This window comes from Salmo trutta, chromosome 16 (assembly GCF_901001165.1).
Source record: "Salmo trutta chromosome 16, fSalTru1.1, whole genome shotgun sequence".
Classification (NCBI taxonomy): Eukaryota; Metazoa; Chordata; class Actinopteri; order Salmoniformes; family Salmonidae; genus Salmo; species Salmo trutta.
Window position 1 is genome coordinate 23,973,662 of NC_042972.1, and position 23,019 is coordinate 23,996,680.

The 23,019-nt window shown below is 42.6% G+C and overlaps 2 protein-coding genes across 2 annotated transcripts in view; one reads left to right on the plus strand and one right to left on the minus strand.

Moving 5' to 3' along the window:
• Window positions 1-16,584, minus strand: part of fkbp5 (FKBP prolyl isomerase 5) — a 34,493-nt gene extending 17,909 nt beyond the window's left edge. The window contains exons 1-3 of the mRNA XM_029693541.1: window positions 16,224-16,584; window positions 5,804-5,936; window positions 4,503-4,647 (exon numbers count right to left, since the gene is read on the minus strand). Coding sequence (XP_029549401.1) covers window positions 4,503-4,647; window positions 5,804-5,908 — 250 coding nt within the window. The 5' untranslated portion in view covers window positions 5,909-5,936; window positions 16,224-16,584. The remainder of the gene's footprint in view (window positions 1-4,502; window positions 4,648-5,803; window positions 5,937-16,223) is intronic.
• A 4,071-nt stretch (window positions 16,585-20,655) lies between these two features.
• Window positions 20,656-21,817, plus strand: LOC115151196 (uncharacterized). The gene is made up of 2 exons (XM_029695201.1): window positions 20,656-21,391; window positions 21,630-21,817. Exons 1-2 carry the CDS (start codon window positions 20,656-20,658, stop codon window positions 21,680-21,682), a joined length of 789 nt encoding a protein of 262 aa, XP_029551061.1. The 3' UTR covers window positions 21,683-21,817.
• The last annotated feature ends 1,202 nt before the right edge of the window (window positions 21,818-23,019 follow it).

A 23,019-nucleotide genomic window follows, 5' to 3' on the forward strand; every position in this document is an offset into this window, starting at 1 on the left:
TGTTGAGCAATGTTTATCAACCAATTTAATAGAGCTTGAATACATTTTTTAAAAGAATAATGGGAAAATTTTGCAAAATCCAGGTGTGGAAAGCTCTTAGAGACGTATCCAGAAAGACTCACAGTTGCAATCGCTACCACAGGCGCTTCTACAAAGTTTTGTCTCGGGTGTGAATACATATGTAAATTCGTTTTTTTCTGTATTTCATTTTCAATAAATTTGCATTTAAAAAAAAAAAACATTCTGTGATGTGTGTAGATGGGTTTTGAATTCAGGCTGTAACACAACACAATGTGGAATAAGTCAAGGGGTATGAATACTTTCTGAAAGCACTGTATATAAATGGGGAGACAAACCGTCAAATCAAATTTTATTGGTCACATACACATGGTTAACAGATGTTATTGCGAGTGTAGCGAAATGTTTGTGCTTCTAGTTCCAACAGTGCAGTAATACCTAACAAGTAATCTAACAATTCCACAGCTACCTAATACACACAAATCTAAGGGATGGAATAAGAATATATACATATAAATATATGGATGAGCGATAATCGAGCGGCATAGGCAAGATGCAATAGATGGTATAAAAATAGTGTATATACATATGGGATGAGTAATGCAAGATATGTTAACATTATTAAAGTGACTAGTGATCCATTTATTGAAGTGGCCAATGATTTCAAGTCTGTATGTAGGCAGCAGCCTCTCTGTGTTAGTGACGGCTGTTTAACAGTCTGATGGCCTTGAGATAGAAGCTGTTTTTCAATCTCTAGGTCCCAGCTTTGATGCACCTGTACTGGCCTCACCTTCTGGATGGTAAGCGGGGTGAACAGGCAGTGGCTCGGGTTGTTGTTATCCTTGATTATCTTTTTGGCCTTCCTGTGACAACGGGTGCTGTAGGGCAGGTAGTTTGTGTCCTGGAGGGCAGGTAGTTTGCCCCCGGTGATGTGTTGTGCAGACCACACCACCCTCCTGGAGAGCCCTGCGGCTGTGGCGGTTCAGTTGCTGTACCAGGCGGTGATACAGCCCGACAGGACGCTCTCAATTGTGCATCTGTAAAAGTTTGAGGGTGACAAGCCAAATTTCTTCAGCCTCCTATGGTTAAAGAGGCGCTGTTGCGCCTTCTTCACCACACTGTCTGTGTGGGTGGACCATTTCAGTTTGTCAGTGATGTGTACGCCGAGGAACTTAAAACTTTCCACCTTCTCCACTGCTGTCCCGTCGATGTGGATAGGGGGGTGCTCCCTCTGCTGTTTCCTGAAGTCCACGATCATCTCCTTTGTTTTGTTGACGTTGAGTGCCCTCACCTCCTCCCTATAGGCTGTCTCGTTGTTGGTGATCAAACCTACTACTGTTGTTTCATCTGCAAATTTGATGATTGAGTTGGGGGCGTGCATGGCCATGCAGTCATGGGTGAACAGGGAGTACAGGAGGGGGCTGAGCAAGCACCCTTGTGAGGCCCCAGTGTTGAGGATCCACGAAGTGGGGGTGGCCCGTCAGGAAGTCCAGGATCCAATTGCACAGGGCGGCGTTGACCCAGGGCCTCAAGCTTATGATGAGCTTGGAGGGTACTATGGTGTTGAATGCTGAGCTGTAGTCAATGAACAGCATTCTTACATAGGTATTCCTCTTGTCCAGATGGGATAGGGCAGTGCACAGTGTGATGGCGATTGCATCGTCTGTGGACCTATTGGGGCGGTATGCAAATTGAAGTTGGTCTAGGGTGGCAGGTAAGGTGCACTTCATGATGAGTGCTACGGGGCGATAGTGATTTAGATCAGTTTACCTTTGCCTTCTTGGGAACAGGAAAAATGGTGGCCATCTTGAAGCATGTGGGGACAGCAGACTGGGATAGGGAGAGATTGAGGTTAAACACACCAGCCAGCTGTCTGTGCATGCTCTGAGGACCCGGCTAGGGATGCCGTCTGGGCCGGCAGCCTTGCGAGGGTTAACACGTTTTAAATGTCTTACTCATATCGGCCACGGAGAGGGAGAGGCCACAGTTGCAGGCCATGTCGGTGGCACTGTATTATCTTCAAAGTAGGCAAAGAAGGTGTTTAGTTTAGTTAGAAGGTGAACATCTTGGCCATGTTCTGTTATAATCTCCACCCGGGCACAACCAGAAGAGGACTGGCCACCCCTCATAGCCTGGTTCCTCTCTAGGTTTCTTCCTAGGTTTTGGCCTTTCTAGTTAGTTTTTCCTAGTCACCGTGCTTCTACACCTGCATTGCTTGCTGTTTGGGGTTTTAGGCTGGGTTTCTGTACAGCACTTTGATATATCAGCTGATGTAAGAAGGGCTATATAAATACATTTGATTTGATTTGATAGTTTGTCTGGAAGCAAGACGTCAGTGTCCATGACGTGGCTCGTTTTTCCTTTTTGTAGTCCGTGATTGCCTGTAGACTCTGCCACATACGTCTCGTGTCTGAGCCGTTGAATTGCGACTCCACTTTGTCCCTATACCGACATTTCGCTTGTTTGATTTCCTTGCAGAGGGAATAACTCTACTGTTTTTTGGCCATATTCCCAGTCATCTTTCCATGTTTAAATCCGGTGGTTCACGCTTTCAGTTTTGCGCGAATGCCGCCATCTATCCACATCTCCAATGCACTTCCTTATAAACTCACTCACCGAATCAGCGTACAAACCAATATAATTCTCTGAGGCTATCCAGTCCGCGTGATCAAAACAATATTGAAGCGTGGATTCCGATTGGTCAGACCAGCGTTGAATAGTTCTTGTCACAGGTACATCCTGTTTGAGTTTCTGCCTATAGACGGGAGAAGTAAAATGGAGTCATGGTCAGATTTGCCGAAAGGAGGGCGGGGGAGAGACTTGTATGCATCGCGGAAGTTAGAGTAACAGTGATCCAGTATATTGCCCGCACAAGTGCTACAGTCAATATGCTGATAGAATTTAGGAAGCCTTGTTCTCAAATTTGCTTTGTTAAAATCCCCAGCTACAATAAATGCAGCCTCAGGATATATGGTTTCCAGTGAAGTTCCTTGAGGGCTGTCATGGTATCGGCTTAAGGGGGGGGATATACATGGCGGTGACAATAACCAACAAGAATTCTCTTGGAGATAATATGGTCGGCATTTGATTGAGTTATTCTAGGTCAGGTGAACAAAAGGACTTGAGTTCCTGTATGTTTTTATGATTACACCATGAGTCGTTAATCATGAAGCATACACCCCCGCCCTTCTTCCCAGAGAGATATTTATTTCTGTCGGTGCGACGCATAAAGAATCCCGGTGGCTGTTCCGACTCTGACAACATATCCCGAGAAAGCCATGTTTCCGTGAAACAGAGTATGTTACAATCCCTGATGTCTCTCTGGAAAGCAACCCTTGCCCTAGGTCCCGTGTGGCTCAGTTGGTAGAGCATGGTGTTTGCAATGCCAGGGTTGTGGGTTCGATTCCCACGGGGGACCAGTATGGAGAATTTTTTTTTTTTATTAAATAAAAAAATGTATGAAATGTATGCATTCACTACTGTAAGTCGCTCTGGATAAGAGCGTCTGCTAAATGACTGAAATGTAAATCTAATTTAGTCTACCTTGTTATATACTCGGAAGCGGTGGGTGGTGTCCACGCCTCTGAAGTCTGACCAGAAGGCCGCTCCGTCTACCTCTTCTGCGGCGATGTTGTTTTGGGTCGGCCTCTGGAATCAGATCAAATGTCCTGGGTGGTGGTGCGAACAAAGGATCCGCTTCGGGAAAGTCGTATTCCTGGTCGTAATGTTGGTGAGTTGATGTCGATCTGATATCCAATATTTCTTCCCGGCTGTTTGTAATAACACTTAAGATTTTCTGGGCTAACAATGTAAGAAATAATACATAAGAAACTAAATACTACATAGTTTCCTAAGGACTAGAAGCAAGGCGACCCTCTCTGTCGGCACCATCTTGTCTTTAAAAACCATTCATCAATCATTAATAAATTCCTTATAAATAGTCTTGCGAGTTAACGATTAGATTTTTTACATTTTAGTCATTTAGCAGATGCTCTTATCCAGAGCGACTTAGAGTAGAGTGCATCATTTTTTATTTTTTATACTGGGCCCCTGTGGGAATCGAACCCAAAAACCTTGGCATAGCAAGCGCCATGCTCAACCAACTGAGCCACAATAACGCCTTTATAACTGGTTTATAAGTACATTAGTAGTACATTATTGATCATGAACAAATTGTGAGCATGCTATGATCAAACACCATATTCATTATCTTATAAACCTTTAATAAATAATTTTAAAGTGTTTATAAATGCATAAATGACTATTTAGAGATTGCATATTGACATTTACAAATGTAGGAACAATTATTAATAAATGGCAAATTAACACTTTACTAACTGTTTATAAATGGTTTATTAAGGGAACTTAATATAAAGTATTACCTGATGTAAAAGCTATATGTACATCTGTAGATCTTGATAACGGTCATCTTCAGCTAAAAGGTACTGAGATGTACTGGAAGGAAGAGGAAGACTCGAACATACCTTTTCCCAGATTGAAGATGAAGGGTTTCTTGCGGTCCATACTGGAGTCAAACTTCTTCCCATTGATTAGTTTGCCAGTGTAGTGCACTGCTACCTTGTCCCCGATCATGGGTCTGTCCCCATCCTCTCCCTGGTTTTTCACCACCTGTACAAAGAACAGATGTCAGCCCTAAGATCATCTCAGCTCAGCATGCTAGTTAGTATTTGTTTTCTATAGCTAGACAGTACCTAGGTTTCCATCTAATTGGCGAAAGATTTTCATGCAAATATTCTAGAATCTGCATTAAAAAAATATGCGCATGTTCTTACATGTGGTGTGTTGCCTCCAATTGGACTTGTTGCGGATAAAAATCACTGCGTGATGACATAGTGCCCTCAAAATGAATTTTTTTGCACAAGTTTTCATGTACCAAATACAAATCTAAAGTTCAATGTGTTTCCATATCATTTTTATTTGTCAAATGGCAGCCAAGCATCGATCATCATGTCACCAGAATAAGACCCTTGATATTTATTGGAATGGAGCATCAAGATCACTGTGCACTTTCACCACACTGAAGTTCATCATAAACTTATTTTATCTGTAGCCTAATAAACTGCAAGGTTTCCCGAGTTGTAGTAGGAGGACCACACACCATAGCATCGCGTGACTCCAAGTTTACTTCGATATGATTGTTATTATATCAATATTTGTGCATAAAAGCGGTCCACCACCATTTCTCGCATAACTTATTTTACAGACACAAAAAGATCACACAATGTCAAATTAACAAATTATCTGTCGGCATTCATACAATTGTACCGAAACGTCCTGTTTCCATCACAGCTGTCGTGATTTTTTTTAATACGATATGACTTTATTCATGTGAAATATTTATCTTTAATTTACCCCTACTAGTATTTTTAATCCTAACAGTTATGCATTTCTTGCCGTGCTCTGTTCTTGCTGCCACGTTTAGAGGTAACTCCTGGACAGGAGGATGTGCTCAAAACAAAGGAACACTTGAGTGGTGGCAGAATTATGAAAGAAGAGTATCTCTGACGTCTCTCTGAATACCATGCCAAAGGGAACACATTGTGTGTGTGCTTCGGGCCTGGCTTAAAAGAGGATGTCAACAGTACAACACATCGTAACACTGAAGAGATTCCTTTCATAACCAACAAAGCATGTTTATGGAATGATAAGCAACGCAGAGTATGAAAAGTAGAGCCGAATCCTAATAATAATTTGAGCTGCGCTCCTTTATGTCAAGTCAGAGTTTGTCCTTTACAGAGGATGGTGGGATGAGGTTAAAGCCTACCTTGCGAACTCCCTCGTCTTTGTTAGGAGTGACGTCAATGCCCTTAACGGCAAAGACCACAGCAGGAGACTGGTCATCCATGGACTGGTCCTTATCTGTGGTCATATCTGCACCTGGGACTGCCACTCTAAACCTGCACAAAAAAGTCACACACACAAACATTGTTAAAACTGGGATACGCACAAATGTAATAACACACTCACAAAACCCCACCAATACACAAAGCCACCAGTAGAAAGGCCTTTCAGAACCACCTGAATCTCACTTTAACTGTAATCATTGATATTCATATGACCTTTAGGTAGGTACATTGTTAACTATATTATACAGTATCTCTGACATCATGTGAGTCAGGGAATGGCGCTTCTAACATCTCAACTCTGTTTCTTCTTCATTCTGATAAAATGCATGAGCTGACGCACACACAAAAATGTATGTAGAGGTGCTGACTAACGAAGAATAAACTCTGCGCCGTCCCTCTTTGTGAGGCATGCAGCACAGTACGTTCTTGGGAGACTGTTGTCATTGAAGAGCCAAACATGTTTTCTGATAATGAGCTATAGAAAGTGCCTCAATGGCTGCCTTATCTCCCAGCCCACAGTACATCGTGTTAACTCATGGTACATCGTGTTAACTCATGGTACATCGTGTTAACTTGCTGCAGTCATACCACCATACTAATGTCAAGACACCAGAAAACGTACACATGTAGCATCTTAATTTGAGTCTTACTACATCAGGAAAATAATCCGGCAGCAACAGGAAATGCAAAATTATTATGTGGATTATAATTAATTGTAGGGGATGATACCTTTTTTCATAAGGGAAAATCAAGTCTGAAATTTCAAAGTGGAAATTACAAACTCCAGACGCCTTTTTAAACCCCAAATACACGACAAGTTAAAAATGTCCTGCATTGCAGGAAAGTTCTCCTGCAACAAGGTGATCAAATTAAAATCTTACATCTGTAGGTCTTCATGTACAGTATCTATGCTGTTTCATTGCAGTATACTATGCCCACATTCACTATTGACAATGCCAAAAGGTTAAATTCAATCAAAACTGCAATGTGGTAAGCGATTTACACAGTAGCTATTTTTCTTCCATGGTCAAATAAAATTATTTTTGTTTCTACTTCATTCTGAAAACTGGCCCCTGATGAATGAAATATGAGAGATGATGGTGCAACAGTGCAGTCAATCTTTGTGATGCTGCACAGTGCGTTCTTGGGACGCCGTTGAAGAGCCAAAAGAGCTTTCTGATGATGAGCTAACATATAATATTATCCTGATGTCTTTCAATGGCAGCCTTCATGAATTGTAACTCTCAAACCACAATACATCATGTTAACTAGAGGTCAACCGATTATGATTTTTCAATGCCGATACCGATACCGATTATTGGAAGGCCCAAAAACCAATCGATGCCGATTAATCTGCCGATTTTGTTTTATATATATATACACTGCTCAAAAAAATAAAGGGAACACTAAAATAACACATCCTAGATCCGAATGAATGAAATAATCTTATTAAATACTTTTTCTTTACATAGTTGAATGTGCTGACAACAAAATCACACAAAAATAATCAATGGAAATCCAATTTATCAACCCATGGAGGTCTGGATTTGGAGTCACACTCAAAATTAAAGTGGAAAACCACACTACAGGCTGATCCAACTTTGATTTAATGTCCTTAAAACAGGTCAAAATGAGGCTCAGTAGTGTGTGTGGCCTCCACGTGCCTGTATGACCTCCCTACAACACCTGGGCATGCTCCTGATGAGGTGGCGGATGGTCTCCTGAGGGATCTCCTTCCAGACCTGGACTAAAGCATCCACCAACTCCTGGACAGTCTGTGGTGCAACGTGGCGTTGGTAGATGGAGCGAGACATGATGTCTCATGATTTACATTTTTACATTTTAGTCATTTAGCAGACGCTCTTATCCAGAGCGACTTACAGTAGTGAATGCATACATTTCATTTCATACATTTTTTTTTTTTTTTCCATACTGGCCCCCCGTGGGAATCAAACCCACAACCCTGGCGTTGCAAACACCATGTGTTGCAAACACCATGCTCTACCAACTGAGCTACAGGGAAGGCTGAAATGATGATGAACATGATGAACTGCTGACACACTCCAGCCACATGAGGTCTAGCATTGTCTCGCATTAGGAGGAACCCAGGGCCAACCGCACCAGCATATGGTTACACAAGGGGTCTGAGGATCTCATCTCGGTACCTAATGGCAGTCAGGCTACCTCTGGCAAGCACATGGAGGGCTGTGCGGCCCCCCAAAGAAATGCCACCCCACACCATGACTGACCCACCGCCAAACCGGTCATGCTGGAGGATGTTGCAGGCAGCAGAACGTTCTCCACGGCGTCTCCAGACTGTCACGTCTGTCACATGTGCTCAGTGTAAACCTGCTTTCATCTGTGAAGAGCACAGGGCGCCAGTGGCGAATTTGCCAATCTTGGTGTTCTCTGGCAAATGCCAAACGTCCTGCACGGTATTGGGCTATAAGTACAACCCCCACCTGTGGACGTCGGGCCCTCATACCACCCTTATGGAGTCTGTTTCTGACCGTTTGAGCAGACACATGCACATTTGTGGCCTGCTAGAGGTCCTTTTGCAGGGCTCTGGCAGTGCTCCTCCTGCTCCTCCTTGCACAAAGACGGAGGTAGCGGTCCTGCTGCTGGGTTGTTGCCCTCCCACGGCCTCCTCCACGTCTCCTGATGTACTGGCCTGTCTCCTGGTAGCGCCTCCATGCTCTGGACACTACGCTGACAGACACAGCAAACCTTCTTGCCACAGCTCGCATTGATGTGCCATCCTGGATGAGCTGCACTACCTGAGCCACTTGTGTGGGTTGTAGACTCTGTCTCATGCTACCACTTGAGTGAAAGCACTGACAGCATTCAAAAGTGACCAAAACATCAGCCAGGAAGCATAGGAACTGAGAAGTGGTCTGTGGTCCCCACCTGCAGAACCACTCCTTTATTGGGGGTGTCTTGCTTATTGCCTATAATTTCCACCTGTTGTCTATTCCATTTGCACAACAGCATGTGAAATTTATTGTCAATCAGTGTTGCTTCCTAAGTGGACAGTTTGATTTCACAGAAGTGTGATTGACTTGGAGTTACATTGTGTTGTTTAAGCGTTCCCTTTATTTTTTTGAGCAGTATATTTTAGGCCTGTATTTATTTTGTTTGCAACTATAGTTGAAGTGTTTTCTAATTCCCTTTTTTAGATTTTATATATTCAAATTTAATATTTTGTTACATGCTTAATTAAAAATGTGCACAAAGGTTATAAATAAAAGGAGAAATAATCAAATATGAGTAAGTACCTTCTATTTGTTGAGTATAATTCAAAATGTAATAAGAAATAGGCCTTTACATGTGGTCATTTTATATAAACTATTTATTCATTTGAATTTACAGAAAATGTGCTATATCGTGATATGTATCATTATCGGGATATGAAATGACCTATATATCGGGATATGAGATTTTGGCCATATCGCCCAGCCCTACCGTGAACTACAGACTAACTGTTTAGAACTTTGCCGCACATTGAACCATGTCGTGCGTCGTAGTTCAAAAAAACTCCATGGATAGTGGTAAGACATGAAATCATATCTGACTTCCGACATCGTTATGCACCTTCGCCATTCACTAAATACACTTTCCCCTTGGCCCTAAACCTTCCATATTCCTCGATCTGAAGAGTCTGGATAGGTACTGTATACGCAGTGTGGTGGTGGAGCTTCCACCATATTGCTTAAACCTTACAAATCTGCAAACATTGAATGGTTAGAGCCAAGGGAAAAGGAGCAAATTGGGAGCAGCTGACACAGTTGATCTGTTGGCCCTCTAGATACCCAGTGACCTACTTGCTTCACTGCTGGTCTGGACAAACCATGCCAGACATGATGAACTAAGTTCAAGGCATTCTCCGGTACTTTCGTATACTTTTTAGCAAGTAGTTCTTAAAGTAGTGCTCACGAGCCAAAAGTGGTCCCCGAAAAATGCGTACTACGTCACATATGTGCAGGTATGTGCACCATGTAATTGCTCTCTCTCTTGCTCTGCTGTGTGTGCATCTTGCTAGCTGTCACTCAAATGACGAGGGGCTGAAGCTCATTGGCTGAAACTCTAGTTGCTAGGGGTCTGGAAAATGTACGGGAAATGGTGCTGCACAGCTTCCAGAAAACAGTCACTTTCAGACTAAGGATTTCGTGGCTAGTTGAGGTAAGACAATAATTCTGCTCACATATTATGCATGTATAAACTACACATTGACACATCCAGCCTAAAGTGGGAGGATTAAAAAATACATACTAGTCGCCAAAGTACCGTAACATGTCTTTAAATGGCTTTCTACTAATCATTGTGGTCCATCTCTCCTCCTTCCATCTCTTCCACCCCTCTACAACCGACCCCCTCCTCTGAAACATCTTCTCTGCCTCTTTCTTTACCCCTCGCTCACACATTTAACCTTCCTCTTTCTGATCAAATCAAAGTTTATTTGTCACCTACACAGTTTTGCAGATGTTATGACAGGTGCAGCGAAATGCAAAATATTAAATTAAATTAAATTAAGGCATATCAGAACGAGCAATATCAGAACGACCAATGTCAGAGTCTGGAATATAAATATATATACACACAAAACCAGTCAAAAGTTTGGACACACCAACTCATTTAAGGGTTTTTCTTTATTTTTACTATTGTCTACATTGTAAAATAATAGTGAAGACATCAAAACTATGAAATAACACATATGGAATCATGTATTAACCAAAAAAGTGTTAAACAAACCAAAATATATTTGAGATTCTTCAAAGTAGCCACCCTTTACCTTGATGACAGCTTTGCACACTCTTGGCATTCTCTCAACCAGCTTCATGAGGAATGCTATTCCAACCGTCTTGAAGGAGTTACCACATATGCTGAGCACTTGTTGGCTTCTTATCCTTCCCTCTGCTGTCCAACTCATCCCAAACCATCTCAGTTGGGTTGAGGTCAGGTGATTGTGGAGGCCAGGTCATCTGATGGAGCACTCCATCACTTTCCTTGGTCAAATAGCCCTTACATAGACTTGAAGTGTGTTTTGGGTCATTGTCCTGTTGAAAAACAAATGATAGTCCCACTAAGCGCAAACCAGATGGGATGGTGTATCGCTGCAGAATGCTGTGGTAGCCATGCTGTTTAAGTGTGTCCTGAATTCTAAATAAATCAGTGTCACCATCAAAGCACCCCCACACCATCACACTAGCTCCTCCATGCTTCACGGTGGGAACCACACATGCAGAGATCATCCGTTCACCTACTCTGCGTCTCACAAAGACACTGAGGTTGAAACCAAAAATCTCAAATTTGGACTCATTAGACCAAAGGACAGATTTCCACCGGTCTAATGTCCATTGCTTGTGTTTCTTGGCCCAAGCAAGTCTCTTCTTACTATTGGTGTCCTTTAGCACTGGTTTCTTTGCAGCAATTCAACCATGAAGTCCTGATTCACGCAGTCTCCTCTGAAAAGTTGATGTTGAGATATGCCTGTTACTTGAACTCTGTGAAGCATTTATTTAGGCTGCAATCTGAGGTGCAGTTAACTCTAATGAACTTATCCTCTGCAGCAGAGGTAACTCTGGGTCTTCCTTTCCTGTGGCGGTCCTCATGAGAGCCAGTTTCATCATAGCGCTTGATGGTTTTTGCGACTGCAGTTGAAGAAACTTTCAAAGTTCTTGAAATTTTCCAGATTGACTGACCTTCATGTCTTAAAGTAATTATGGACTGTTATTTCTCTTTGCTTATTTGAGCTGTCCCTGCCATAATATGGATTTGGTCTTTTACCAAATAGGACTATCTTTAGTATACCACCCCGACCTTGTCACAACACAACTGATTGGCTCAAATGCATTAAGAAGGAAGGAAATTCCACAAATTAACTTTTAACAAGGCACACCTGTTAAGGTTAGCCTTCAAAATAAAAGTATGGCATAATTCTACTATTTATATTAATTTGCATCACTGTCAATGACATACTTTTATTTTGAAGGCAAACCACAAATTCCACTATTGTGCCTAATCTTTATTGTGGCTAGCTTCACAACACATAACCCGGTCCGGTCGAGCCTCACTAGCTTGATGAAGCTAGCTGGCTGCTTATAACGTTAGCTTTGGGCAACTGGGTTAAGTAACTTGCTAGCTATTTATTTTCATGAACTGAAGTTCAATTTCAATAGGCGAACAACAAGTGGAAAACTGGCTAATACTTACAAGGATTCCTAAATCATTGCTAAGAATAATTAAAATGACTGCAGTTTCTACTGGTCATTGTTTTCAGGCTGGTTGTATTGGTGCTAGCTAGGTACCAAGCTAAAGCTATCTACCCCAGAAGTTGCGGTTGAACAAATTATGCTTTATTACCAACGCAGTATTAAAAACACATAGTTCGTGGCCAGTGTTTGCTTGTTTGCAGACTTTTTTGTGCAGATTTGACAGTGCTACTGTATCTTTTTTGACACACAAAGACCCAAACGTCATAACTTCATGTACCTACGTTATATAGGTATGCACATCAGCTTTGACATTGGTTTTGCACATCGGTGTTAAACTAGACATTGGCCGATACCGATGTTGGCATTTTTAACTAATATCGTCCAATTCCGATATGTTCACTGATATATCGTGCATCCCTAGTTTTGATGTCTTCACTATTATTCTACAGTGTAGACAATAGTAAAAATAAAGAAAAAGCCTTGAATGAGTAGGTGTGTCCAAACTTTTGACTTGTACATATGTGAATGGTGTGTATAGACAATATGTACAGTATATGAATAGAAAAGGTGTGTACAGCAGTAGTTATATTGGATGAGCCATGACTACAATTCAGTATATACATATAAAGTGGTAAAACAGTATGTAAACATTATTAAAGTGACATGGGTTCAATGACTCTGTAGGGCAGCAGTCTAAGTGCAGGGTTGAGTATCGGATGGTAGCCGGCTCGTGATAGTGTCTCAGGTTCAGGGAAGGGTACTGGGCAGTGGCCGGCTAGTGATGACTGTTTAACAGTCTGATGGCCTGGAGATAGAAGCTTTTTATCAATCTCTTGTCAGTCCCAGCTTTGATGCATCTGTACGGTCTCCGCCTTCTAGATGGTAGCAGGGTAAACAGGCCATGGCTCAGGTGGAGAGTACCTATTGGTATACTGGTGCACATTGTACAGAGGTGCTTGTGAGCGCGCACACACACAGGAGGCTGGTAGGAGGAGCTATAGGAGGACAGGCTCCTTGTAATGTCTGGAATGGAATTCATGGAATGGTATCAAACAGATCAAACATATGGAAACCACATTTGGCTACTTTCCATTTATTCCATTTCAGACATTACAATGAGCTCATCCTCCTATAGCTTCTTCCACCTGCCTCCACTGACACGCACTCTCGCTCTCATACACACATACTCACACACACATTTGATGCTTAATTTAGATCTGTAAGAATCTCACATTTGTTCCCACATACAGTATGTCAAAATGATATAAGGAGCCTGTGATCACTTGCCATTGTTAACGTAAACAATAACCATAGTAATACATCTTCAAATTATTATTATTTTCTGAGACTCTGCCTTTCTTCATATGGATATCACTTCTAAGAAATGTTGGAATGGAACATCATGTTCTGGGAGCTGTAAATGTATATTTTCCACATTGACAGAGCCAAATGCATAAACAAACACACACATACAACTAACATGTAAGAACAATTAATTGATTTAATGATCTAGTAATATAATTATTAAATAAACCTAGAGTGTTAGCGGCTCTGTGGGGGGAATGTGTGTATGTCTATGTGTGCCAGTGTGTCTGTGTAATAGTCTGTCTGACTCTATGTCCACCTCTGTCTCTCTGCCTCCGTCAATCTCTGTGTCCACCTGGGCAGTAGTGTGTGTTTCCATCTGTGTGGGTATGTCTGTCTATGTATGTATGTATGTATGTATGTATGTATGTATGTATGTGTGTGTGTGTGTGTGTGTGTGTGTGTGTGTGTGTGTGTGTGTGTGTGTGTGTGTGTGTGTGTGTGTGTGTGTGTGTGTGTGTGTGTGTGTGTGTGTGTGTGTGTGTGTGTGTGTGTGTGTGTGTAAAACAAGGAAAATTTGGATCTGTGGGAATATTTCCCCAGTACCCACAAGGGAAAAGGCTAGTTTAGGTTTAGGGGTTAGGTTTAGGGTGTGTGTGTTTGTGAAGAATGTGTGTGGGGGAACACTATGTCTCTTCTGTTCCAAATTCCTGGCACAATCTGATGGTGTTCACCAATCTGAAACCCACTCAGTCACAACACAGCATCAGCTTCGGGTGGCGATATCCAAATAGGCTCCCCGCAACACAAATAGAGACTAACACACATTCCGTCTTCTTTTAATGGGGGAAATGCAGGGATTGACGCAGATGTACTAAAAAATCTATTATTTGAATTGCTGAAATGTCAAATCTGAGTTTGGAGGTTGTAAAAATGTTTGGTAACACAGACTACGGAACTTTAATAGCGGAATGTAACTGTTATTAATTAATGTGCCACAGTATTTCATCTAAACATCATTCTTCCAGAATCCTTGTGAATTTGTCTTTAAGTTCATATTTATGATGAAGAAATATAAACCATCTCGGTATGTTATTATCAATATAAGTTACAGCTGTGTTACAGCCGGTAGTGCGTTAGTCTCGTAGCCCTTGCCTGCAGTCAAATGACCTAGTGGCCTCATGGGTGGAATGTTATTTTTTTTCATAATTAATAAACTATTTTTTTCTTTTTTTATCCAGTGTTTCTATGTCAAACAATGTTGTTATATTTCTGTCTTCTGTGATGTATATAAAGTGTAATATTGGGATGCAAACTCAAAATGTAATACATTTCAACTCTATCTGAAATGGTACATGTCTTCTTTTTTTAAGCCCATAACCATGTGTGAGGTGCATACTTTTGTTTCAAAGTAGATTTGTTTAAGACTACCAAGAATCACTCTGTGTGACCCTGATTTAGCACACTGCAATAAAAGGTTATTCAGAGAGAGAGTGGAACAGAGACCCTGTGGATAAATGCACGGACGGAACACAACAAAGCAGAGAACATTCAGTCCTGAGAGCTCCAGCAGCACAGTCACCACACAGATGCACAATGTGCCTCCAAGCTCTCTATCACAAGTCAATGCTACACACTAATCCACATATAAACATGCAGTAAACCATTGTGTGGCCAAGCAGACCTTGGGAGGAAACCTTGGTCTGATAATAGAGGGTACAGTATGTACACCTAATCCCCTACACATAACAAGCCTTGAACATGTGCTGCAATAAATGCTTTGGTTGCCTTCAACCTGCAATTTTATCCAGCAATCGCAATGCAAAGGAAATTACAGATGAACATATTTTTTAACAGTGTCCTCGTTTCTATCTGTTCTGCCCAGTCTTCCAGTCAGTAATTAGACTGAAACAATGATTGGATAAAATCATACTGTTTTTAACAATAGTCACACTCATTATACTATGCTTCACTGAATATGCAACAGTTCTGGAGAAACATGTTGAATAAATGTAAACATCTAGAATACAAAGTCTGCTATATTGCTATTTCTTAAACTATCTGTAATAAGCCTGTAATAAGCCTGTAATAAGACATAGGGCTACATTCATTTTAGGTAAATTATAGATTTTCCTTGAATTATATTGTCATTGTGAGTGAGACATAAGTATATTACTCTCTCTCTCTCGCTGTGTGTGTGTGTGTGTGTGTGTGTGTGTGTGTGTGTGTGTGTGTGTGTGTGTGTGTGTGTGTGTGTGTGTGTGTGTGTCTGTGTGTGTGTGTGTGTGTTAGTGTGTGTGTGTGTGTGTGTGTGTGTGTGCGTGCGTGCGTGCGTGCGTGTGTGTGTGTGTCTGAAAAGAGAGAGTGAGAAAGAAAGAAAAATCAAGAAAAGAGTAAATCGGTTATAATAGCATTGGATTACAGCCATCAATGGATGTAAATTTATCTCACTCGCATTAAAAATATTGACACGTGATAAGTGAAGGAATAGAACATGAGCATGAGATCTAGCCTAAATGTATCTGGAAAAGAACCATAGAACATAACTTAATAGCACTGAACACTGATTCTACACATTAGCCAAATTACCGGAATCATACGTTTTGAAAACTGGACTTATTAAAAACATATAGCTTATTATGTACTTTTTCATCTTATTCTGAGGCTACAATTGTATATACAACACTATGCTACAATTGTATACAATGTAACTCAATACTCATTGGTCTCGCTAGATGAAACACCCAATAAAGCCATTCAAAAGACAGCAAACCAGTTATCCTATGTCCATACAAGACTAAGAAATAAAACTGTAACTTACCTATTTATCTTTTGTCTTTTCTCTCTTTTGATTGCTCGTGTGCTGCTTTCGTGCTAACTTCAGCCGGTATATCACCGCTAGCTCTGCAACGCAAGTAAGCACGCTATGCTGCTGATTTCAAACCCGCCCTCATAACAAAACAGGGTACTGAATGTTCTGCCGGCAGTTTTTTACACTCAAAACCCCCGACATTAGTGAAGATCAAAACGCGAGTGTGAGCCCTATGGAGAGGAGAATTGAAATTACACTAGGAAGAAGGCGGAGGGAACTGCGAGGGGGAGGGCGGTTTAGTGTAAAAAATACGAACAGGTCTTGGAAAGTAGCCACAAAGTAACACAACGTTCCGGCTGTACTGTAGCTGCGCTCTGATGAGGACACACTGTTCTAGCAGACACCCTGACCCTGTAACCCGTTCTGTTCCGAGCGCCGCCGCAGCTCGCGCAGCGCAATTACCAGGAACAGCCTGTACAGCAGTGTACTCACTCTGTCCTCGAGAACAGCTCAGCTCCAATAAACGGAACAGTAAGTACACAGATGAACTTCGTGTTTCAGAAGTGTTCAATGCTTTACTGGAGGAGAGATAGTTAGGCTACGCCATCTTGAATGGAACAAGTAACATACTGGCTGCCTAGGTTAATAATGAGATGCGGAATTAAATGTCATTTAATTTGCTATGTTGGCTAAATTAAATCATTTTTTTGCGGTGAATAATATTTAAATAGTAATTTTCACATCTTGATCATCATAATAACAAACGGGCTATTTGGAGCATTGATTGTCAGCCACAATTAATTAGATTAATCAAGCACATGAGACATGTATTATAAGATTCGACTGATTGAAAATGTATTTGGGGGTTTCTTTTTAGACTATAAGTTATTATTTTTTATTTTTTTACAAAGCAGAATCCAGTCATATATTTAGGCCTCATAATCAAGGGCCTTTGTGTAGACCATGTTTTGGACTAATAACAATCAAATGTACCAAAATATGAATAATATATGAACAATATATAACGTTTCTAGTTAGTTTACCTCAGTGCTCCAATCATATAGTCCTATTTTTGTTTCATAAACCAAGATTGGCAGTTTTACCAAGTGTGGTGTAGCCTAATGCATAATATGTTATAGGCCCTAGGCTAAAAACTAGGCCTTCATGCTAGTGTATGTTGTTGATGTTTTTCTTATTTTTCAAGGATACACATTTACACTATCAAATCAGGCTCAATAGCTCTCTCAGGGACATGATGTATGTTACTTAATAAGCTTTCAGGTCACAAAATACCACCAATCCTATAGGTTGTCATCAGTAAGGATTACATGTAGTATAAGCCTACTGTAATAGCCTATGAAATGGATACAATTACACATTGTAAAACATACATACTACATGCAATGCATTAAATGCTTGTAATGGACTTTTTTTTCAAATTAACTATCAACAACATAAGTTCTTAAGCTATTACACTTGAGCAGCCATGAGTGTGAATAACATCTATATTTACACTTCCTTCTGTGTTGTACAAGGAGACTGACATATACGTCTGTTTTTGGAAGTAGGCCTAGTCCTCAATGAGCAGGACAATTCTGTTATGTTAGTTTATGATATATTCCATCGTGTACCTCATCAGTGCCAAGTTGGAATTTGGATCAGTAGATGTCACTGTGTTCCCTGTGTTGTGTACATTAACTTTGGTTCTCGTCAATGAATACCTACTCAATTACATGCAGTAGATTGTATCTATTTCAGGTAGGCCTGTGTGAACAACCTTTCAAGACTTGAGGGGATTTAATAACCTATACAGTGCATTCAGAAAGTACAGAGACACCTTGGCTTTTTCAACATTTTGTTATGTACAGCCTTATTCTAAAATTGATTAAATCGTTTTTTCCCCCCCTCATCAATCTAAACATAATACCCCTTAATAAGGACAAAGCAAAAACAGGTTTTTAGAAAACATTTTGGGAAATGTATTAAAAATACCAAACTGAAATATCACATTTACATTAAGTATTCAGACCGTTTACTCAGTACTTTGTTGAAGCACTGTTGGCAGCGATTACAGCTTTGAGTCTTCTTGGGTTGTCACATCCTGAACAGTAAAGGGGTCTATTTGTTATTGTAGTTTGGTCAGGACGTGGCAGAGGGTATTTGTTTTCATGGTTTTGTGTATGTGTTTAGATAGAGGGATATTTTGTGTAGAGTGTTTCTGGGGTTTATTGGTGTAAGTGTCGATGTAGAGGGGGTAGTTGATTTAGGTGGTTTGGGGTGTGTGTGTATTGTAGAGGGGTATTTGATTTATGTGTTCTGGGGTATTGGGTATGTTCTTGTGTTTGTATTTCTAAGGGGCTGTTCTAGTTTTGTATTTCTGTGTTGGCCTGGTATGACTCTCAATCAGGAACAGCTGTACTTTGTTGTTGCTGATTGAGAGTCATACTTAGGGAGCCTGTTTTCACCTGTCACTTTGTGGGAGGTTATTTCCGTGTTTAGCGTTATGCCTTACAGGACTGTCTATCGTCGTTGTGTTTTTGTATACGTGTTTGTTTCTGGTTTCCCTTCTTTGTCGAAATAAAAGAAGATGAGTGTACATATACCTGCTGCGTTTTGGTCTCAATCCTACGACTACCGTGACATGGGTATGATGCTACAAGCTTGGCACACCTGTATTTGGGGAATTTCTCCCATTTTTCTCTGCATATCCTCTCAAGGTCTGTCAGGTTGGATGCACAGCCAATTTCAGGTCTCTCCAGAGATGTTCGATCGGGTTCAAGTCCGGGCTCTGGCTGGGCCACTCAAGGACATTCAGAGACTTGTCCCGAAGCCACTCCTGTGTTGTCTTGGCTGTGTGCTTAGGGTCATTGTCCTGTTGGAAGGTGAACCTTCGCCCCAGTCTGAGGTCCTGAGTGCTCTGGAGCATGTTTTCATCAAGGATCTCTCTGTACTTTTCTCTGTTCATCTTTCCCTCGATCCTGACTAATCTCCCATTTTTGCAGCTGAAAAACTTCCCCACAGCATGATGCTGCCACCGCCATGCTTCACCATAGTGATGGTGCCAGGTTTTCTCCAGACCGGTTTGTGTTTGTCTACCTGGACGACATCCTGTTTTTTTCCCGATCTGCCAAAGAACATGTACTCCATGTCAGACAGGTCCTTCAGCACCTCCTGGAGAACGAATTGTTTGTGAAAGCCGAGAAGTGTGAGCTCCACCGCTCTTCTAACACCTTTCTGGGATATATCATCGCTGAGGGCAATGTTCAGATGGATCCTGGAAAGGTGAAAGCAGTGGTGGATTGGCCTCAGCCGACGTCCAGGGTGCAGTTGCAACTTTTTCTTGGGTTGCAAACTTTTACCGCTGTTTCATTCAGGATTACAGCACCCTGGCGGCCCCCCTCTCGGCACTCACCTCCCCCAAGGTACTGTTCAAATGGTCTCTAGCTGTCAACAAAGCCTTTGTGGACCTGAAGCATCGGTTCACAACAGCACCCATCCTCATCCATCCAGACCCCTTGTGTCAATTTGTGGTAGAAGTGGATGCTTCGGATGTTGGAGTGGGGACCATCCTGTCCCAGCGATCTGCCCAGGACCAGAAGCTTCCTCCCTGTGCCATCATCTCAATCCTGCTGAGAGGAACTACGATGTTGGCAACCGAGAACTCCTGGCGGTGAAGATGGCGTTGGAGGAGTGGAAGCACTGTCTGGAAGGAGCAGAACAGCCATTCCTGGTCTGGACTGACCATAAAAACTTGGAATATCTCTGTTCAGCCAAGCGCCTCAACTCAAGGCAGGCCTGGTGTGCCCTCTTGTTTACCAGATTCAACTTTACAATTTCCTACCGTCCTGGGTCTAAAAATGTGAAGCCTGATGCTCTCTCCCGCCTATACAGTTCCTATGCCACACCCTCGACTTTCAAAACCATTCTCCCTACCTCATGCCTTGCTGCCACTGTGGATTGGGGTATTGAGAACCTGGTTTGTGAGGCGCAACGCTCCCAACCTGGACCTGAAGGGGGCCCGGCTAACCAGCTGTTTGTCCCTAACCCAGTCCTGTCCCGGGTCCTGGAATGGGCTCATTCCTCCAGGCTGACCTGTCATCCAGGGTCCCGTTGTACACTAGCCTTCCTTCGACAATGTTTTTGGTGGCCCACAATGGTCCCTGACATCTCTGCCTTTGTCACCGCATGCACTGTGTGTGCTCAAAACAAGACTCCAAGCTCCTTCTGGCCTCCTGCAGCCACTACCGGTTCCTCATCGTCCCTGGTCTCATATATCTCTGGACTTTGTCACTGGGCTCCCTCAGAATGACAGTGTTGCCATCAGACGAACGGTAGTCGACCGGTTCTCCATTTCATCCCTCTCCCCAAACTGCCTTCTGCCAAGGAGACAGCCCAGCTTATGGTGCAGCATGTCTTCCGGATCCATGGACTTCCGGTAGACATGGTCGCCAATCGGGGTCCTCAGTTCTCATCTCAGTTCTGGAAGGCATTCTGCAACCTTATTGGGTCATCGGCCAACCTGTCCTCCGGATTCCATCCCCAAACTAACGGTCAGTCGGAGCGAGCAAACCAAGACCTGGAGACTACCTTAAGGTGCCTGTTCTCAACTAACCTCACTACCTGGAGCTGTCAACTGGTCTGGGTGGAGTATGCCCAGAACACTCTTCCCAGTTCTGCCATGGGACTCTCCCCTTTCGAGTGCTCCATGGGGTATCAGCCTCCACTCTTCCCTGATCAAGAGCAGGAGGTCAGCTTACCCTTGGTCCAGATGTTTGTCTGCCGCTGTCAACGTACCTGGAGAAGAGTCAGGGCGGCTATTCTCAAGACCAATTCCAGGTATCGTCGACAAGCGGACCGTCGCCGGACCCCAGCTCCCCACTACTGCATTGGGCAGAGTGTATGGCTTTCCACTCGGGATCTGCCCCTTCGGGTAGTGTCTCACTGTCCTTTGTCTTCTGTCTCCAGGCCCATCCCTCCCCCCTGGGTTATCGGTGGCCAGCCAGGGTATACGGTGAGATGCCTCCTGAAGGTTCAACCACAGGACAGGGGTTTCCAGTACCTGGAGGGTATTGACTGGGAGGGTATTGGCCCGGAAGAGAGGTGCTGGGTTCCTGCTAAAGACATCTTGGACCCGGCCCTCATCGCCGATTTCCACCGCCGACATCCCGGTCAGCCAGGTATGCACCCAGGCAGGACACCAGGTGGTGTCCCTAGGGGGGGGTGGGGGGGTACTGTCACGCCCTGATCTGTTTCGCCAGTCCTTGTGATTGTCTTCACCCCCTCCAGGTGTCACTTATTTTCCCCAGTGTATTTATCCCTGTGTTTCCTGTCTCTTTGTGCCAGTTCGTCTTGTATGTTTCCAAGTCAACCAGCGTTTTTCCCGTTCTCCTGCTTTTTGCCTTCTCCTTTTTCTAGTCCTCCCGGTTTTGACCCTTGCCTGTTTCTGGACTTTGTACCCGCCTGCCTGACCATTCTGCCTGCCTTGACCACGAGCCTGTCTGCCACTCTGTACCTCCTCGACTCTAATCTGGTATTGACCTTTTTACGTGTCCACGGCCATTCTTACCTACCCCTTTGGATTAATAAACATTGTAAGAATCCAACCATCTGCCTCCTGTGTCTGAATTTGGGTCTCGCCTTGTGCCTTGATAGGTGTGCCTTGTTAAAAGTTAATTTGTGGAATTTCTTTCCTTCTTAATGCGTTTGAGCCAGTCACTTGTGTTGTGACAAGATAGGAGTGGTATACAAAAGAAAGACCAATTTGGTAAAAGACCAAGTCCATGTTATGGCAAAAACATCTCAAATAAGCAAGGAGAAACGACAGTCCATCATTACTTTAAGACATGAAGGTCAGTCAATCTGGAAAATTTCAAGAACATTGAAAGTTTCTTCAACTGCAGTCACAAAAACCATCAAGTGCTATGATGAAACTGGCTTTCATAAGGACCGCCACAGGAAAGGAAGACCCAGAGTTACCTCTGTTGCAGATGATAAGTTCATTAGAGTTAACTGCACCTCAGATTGCAGCCTAAATAAATGCTTCACAGAGTTCAAGAAACAGACACATCTCAATATCAACTTTTCAGAGGAGACTGCGTGAATCAGGCCTTCATGGTCGAATTGCTGCAAAGAAACCAGTACTAAAGGACACCAATAATAAGAGATTTGCTGGGGCCAAGAAACACAAGCAATGGACATTAGACCGGTGGAAATCTGTCCTTTGGTCTAATGAGTCCAAATTTGAGATTTTTGGTTCCAACCTCAGTGTCTTTGTGAGATGCAGAGTACGTGAACGGATGATCTCTGCATGTGTGATTCCCACCGTGAAGCATGGAGGGGGAGGTATAATGATGTGGAGGTGCTTTGCTGGTGACACTGTCTGTGATTTATTTCAAATTCAAGGCATACTTAACCAGCATGGCTACAACAGCATTCTGCAGCGATACACCATCCCACCTGGTTTGCGCTTAATGGGACTATCATTTGTTTTTCAACAGGACAATGACTCAACACACCTCCAGGCTGTGTAAGGGCTATTTGACCAAGAAGGAGAGTGATGGAGTGCTGCATCAGATATACTGACCTCCGCAATCACCCGACCTCAACCCAATTGAGATGGTTTGGGATGAGTTGGATGGCAGAGAGAAGGAAAAGCAGCCAACAAGTGCTCAGCATATGTGGGAACACCTTCAAGACCAGGTAAACTGGTTGAGAGAATGCCAAGATTGTGCAAAGCTGTCATCAAGGCAATGGGTGACTGTTTTGGAGGATCAAAATGATAAAATATATTTTGATATGTTTAACA

Coding starts and splice junctions, on each gene's coding strand:
- LOC115151196 (XM_029695201.1), top strand. CDS start 20,656: ATGGTCGCCAATCGGGGTCCTCAGTTCTCATCTCAGTTCTGGAAGGCA. Junction 21,392..21,629: donor CCGACATCCCGGTCAGCCAG/GTATGCACCCAG, acceptor TCCTTTTTCTAG/TCCTCCCGGTTTTGACCCTT.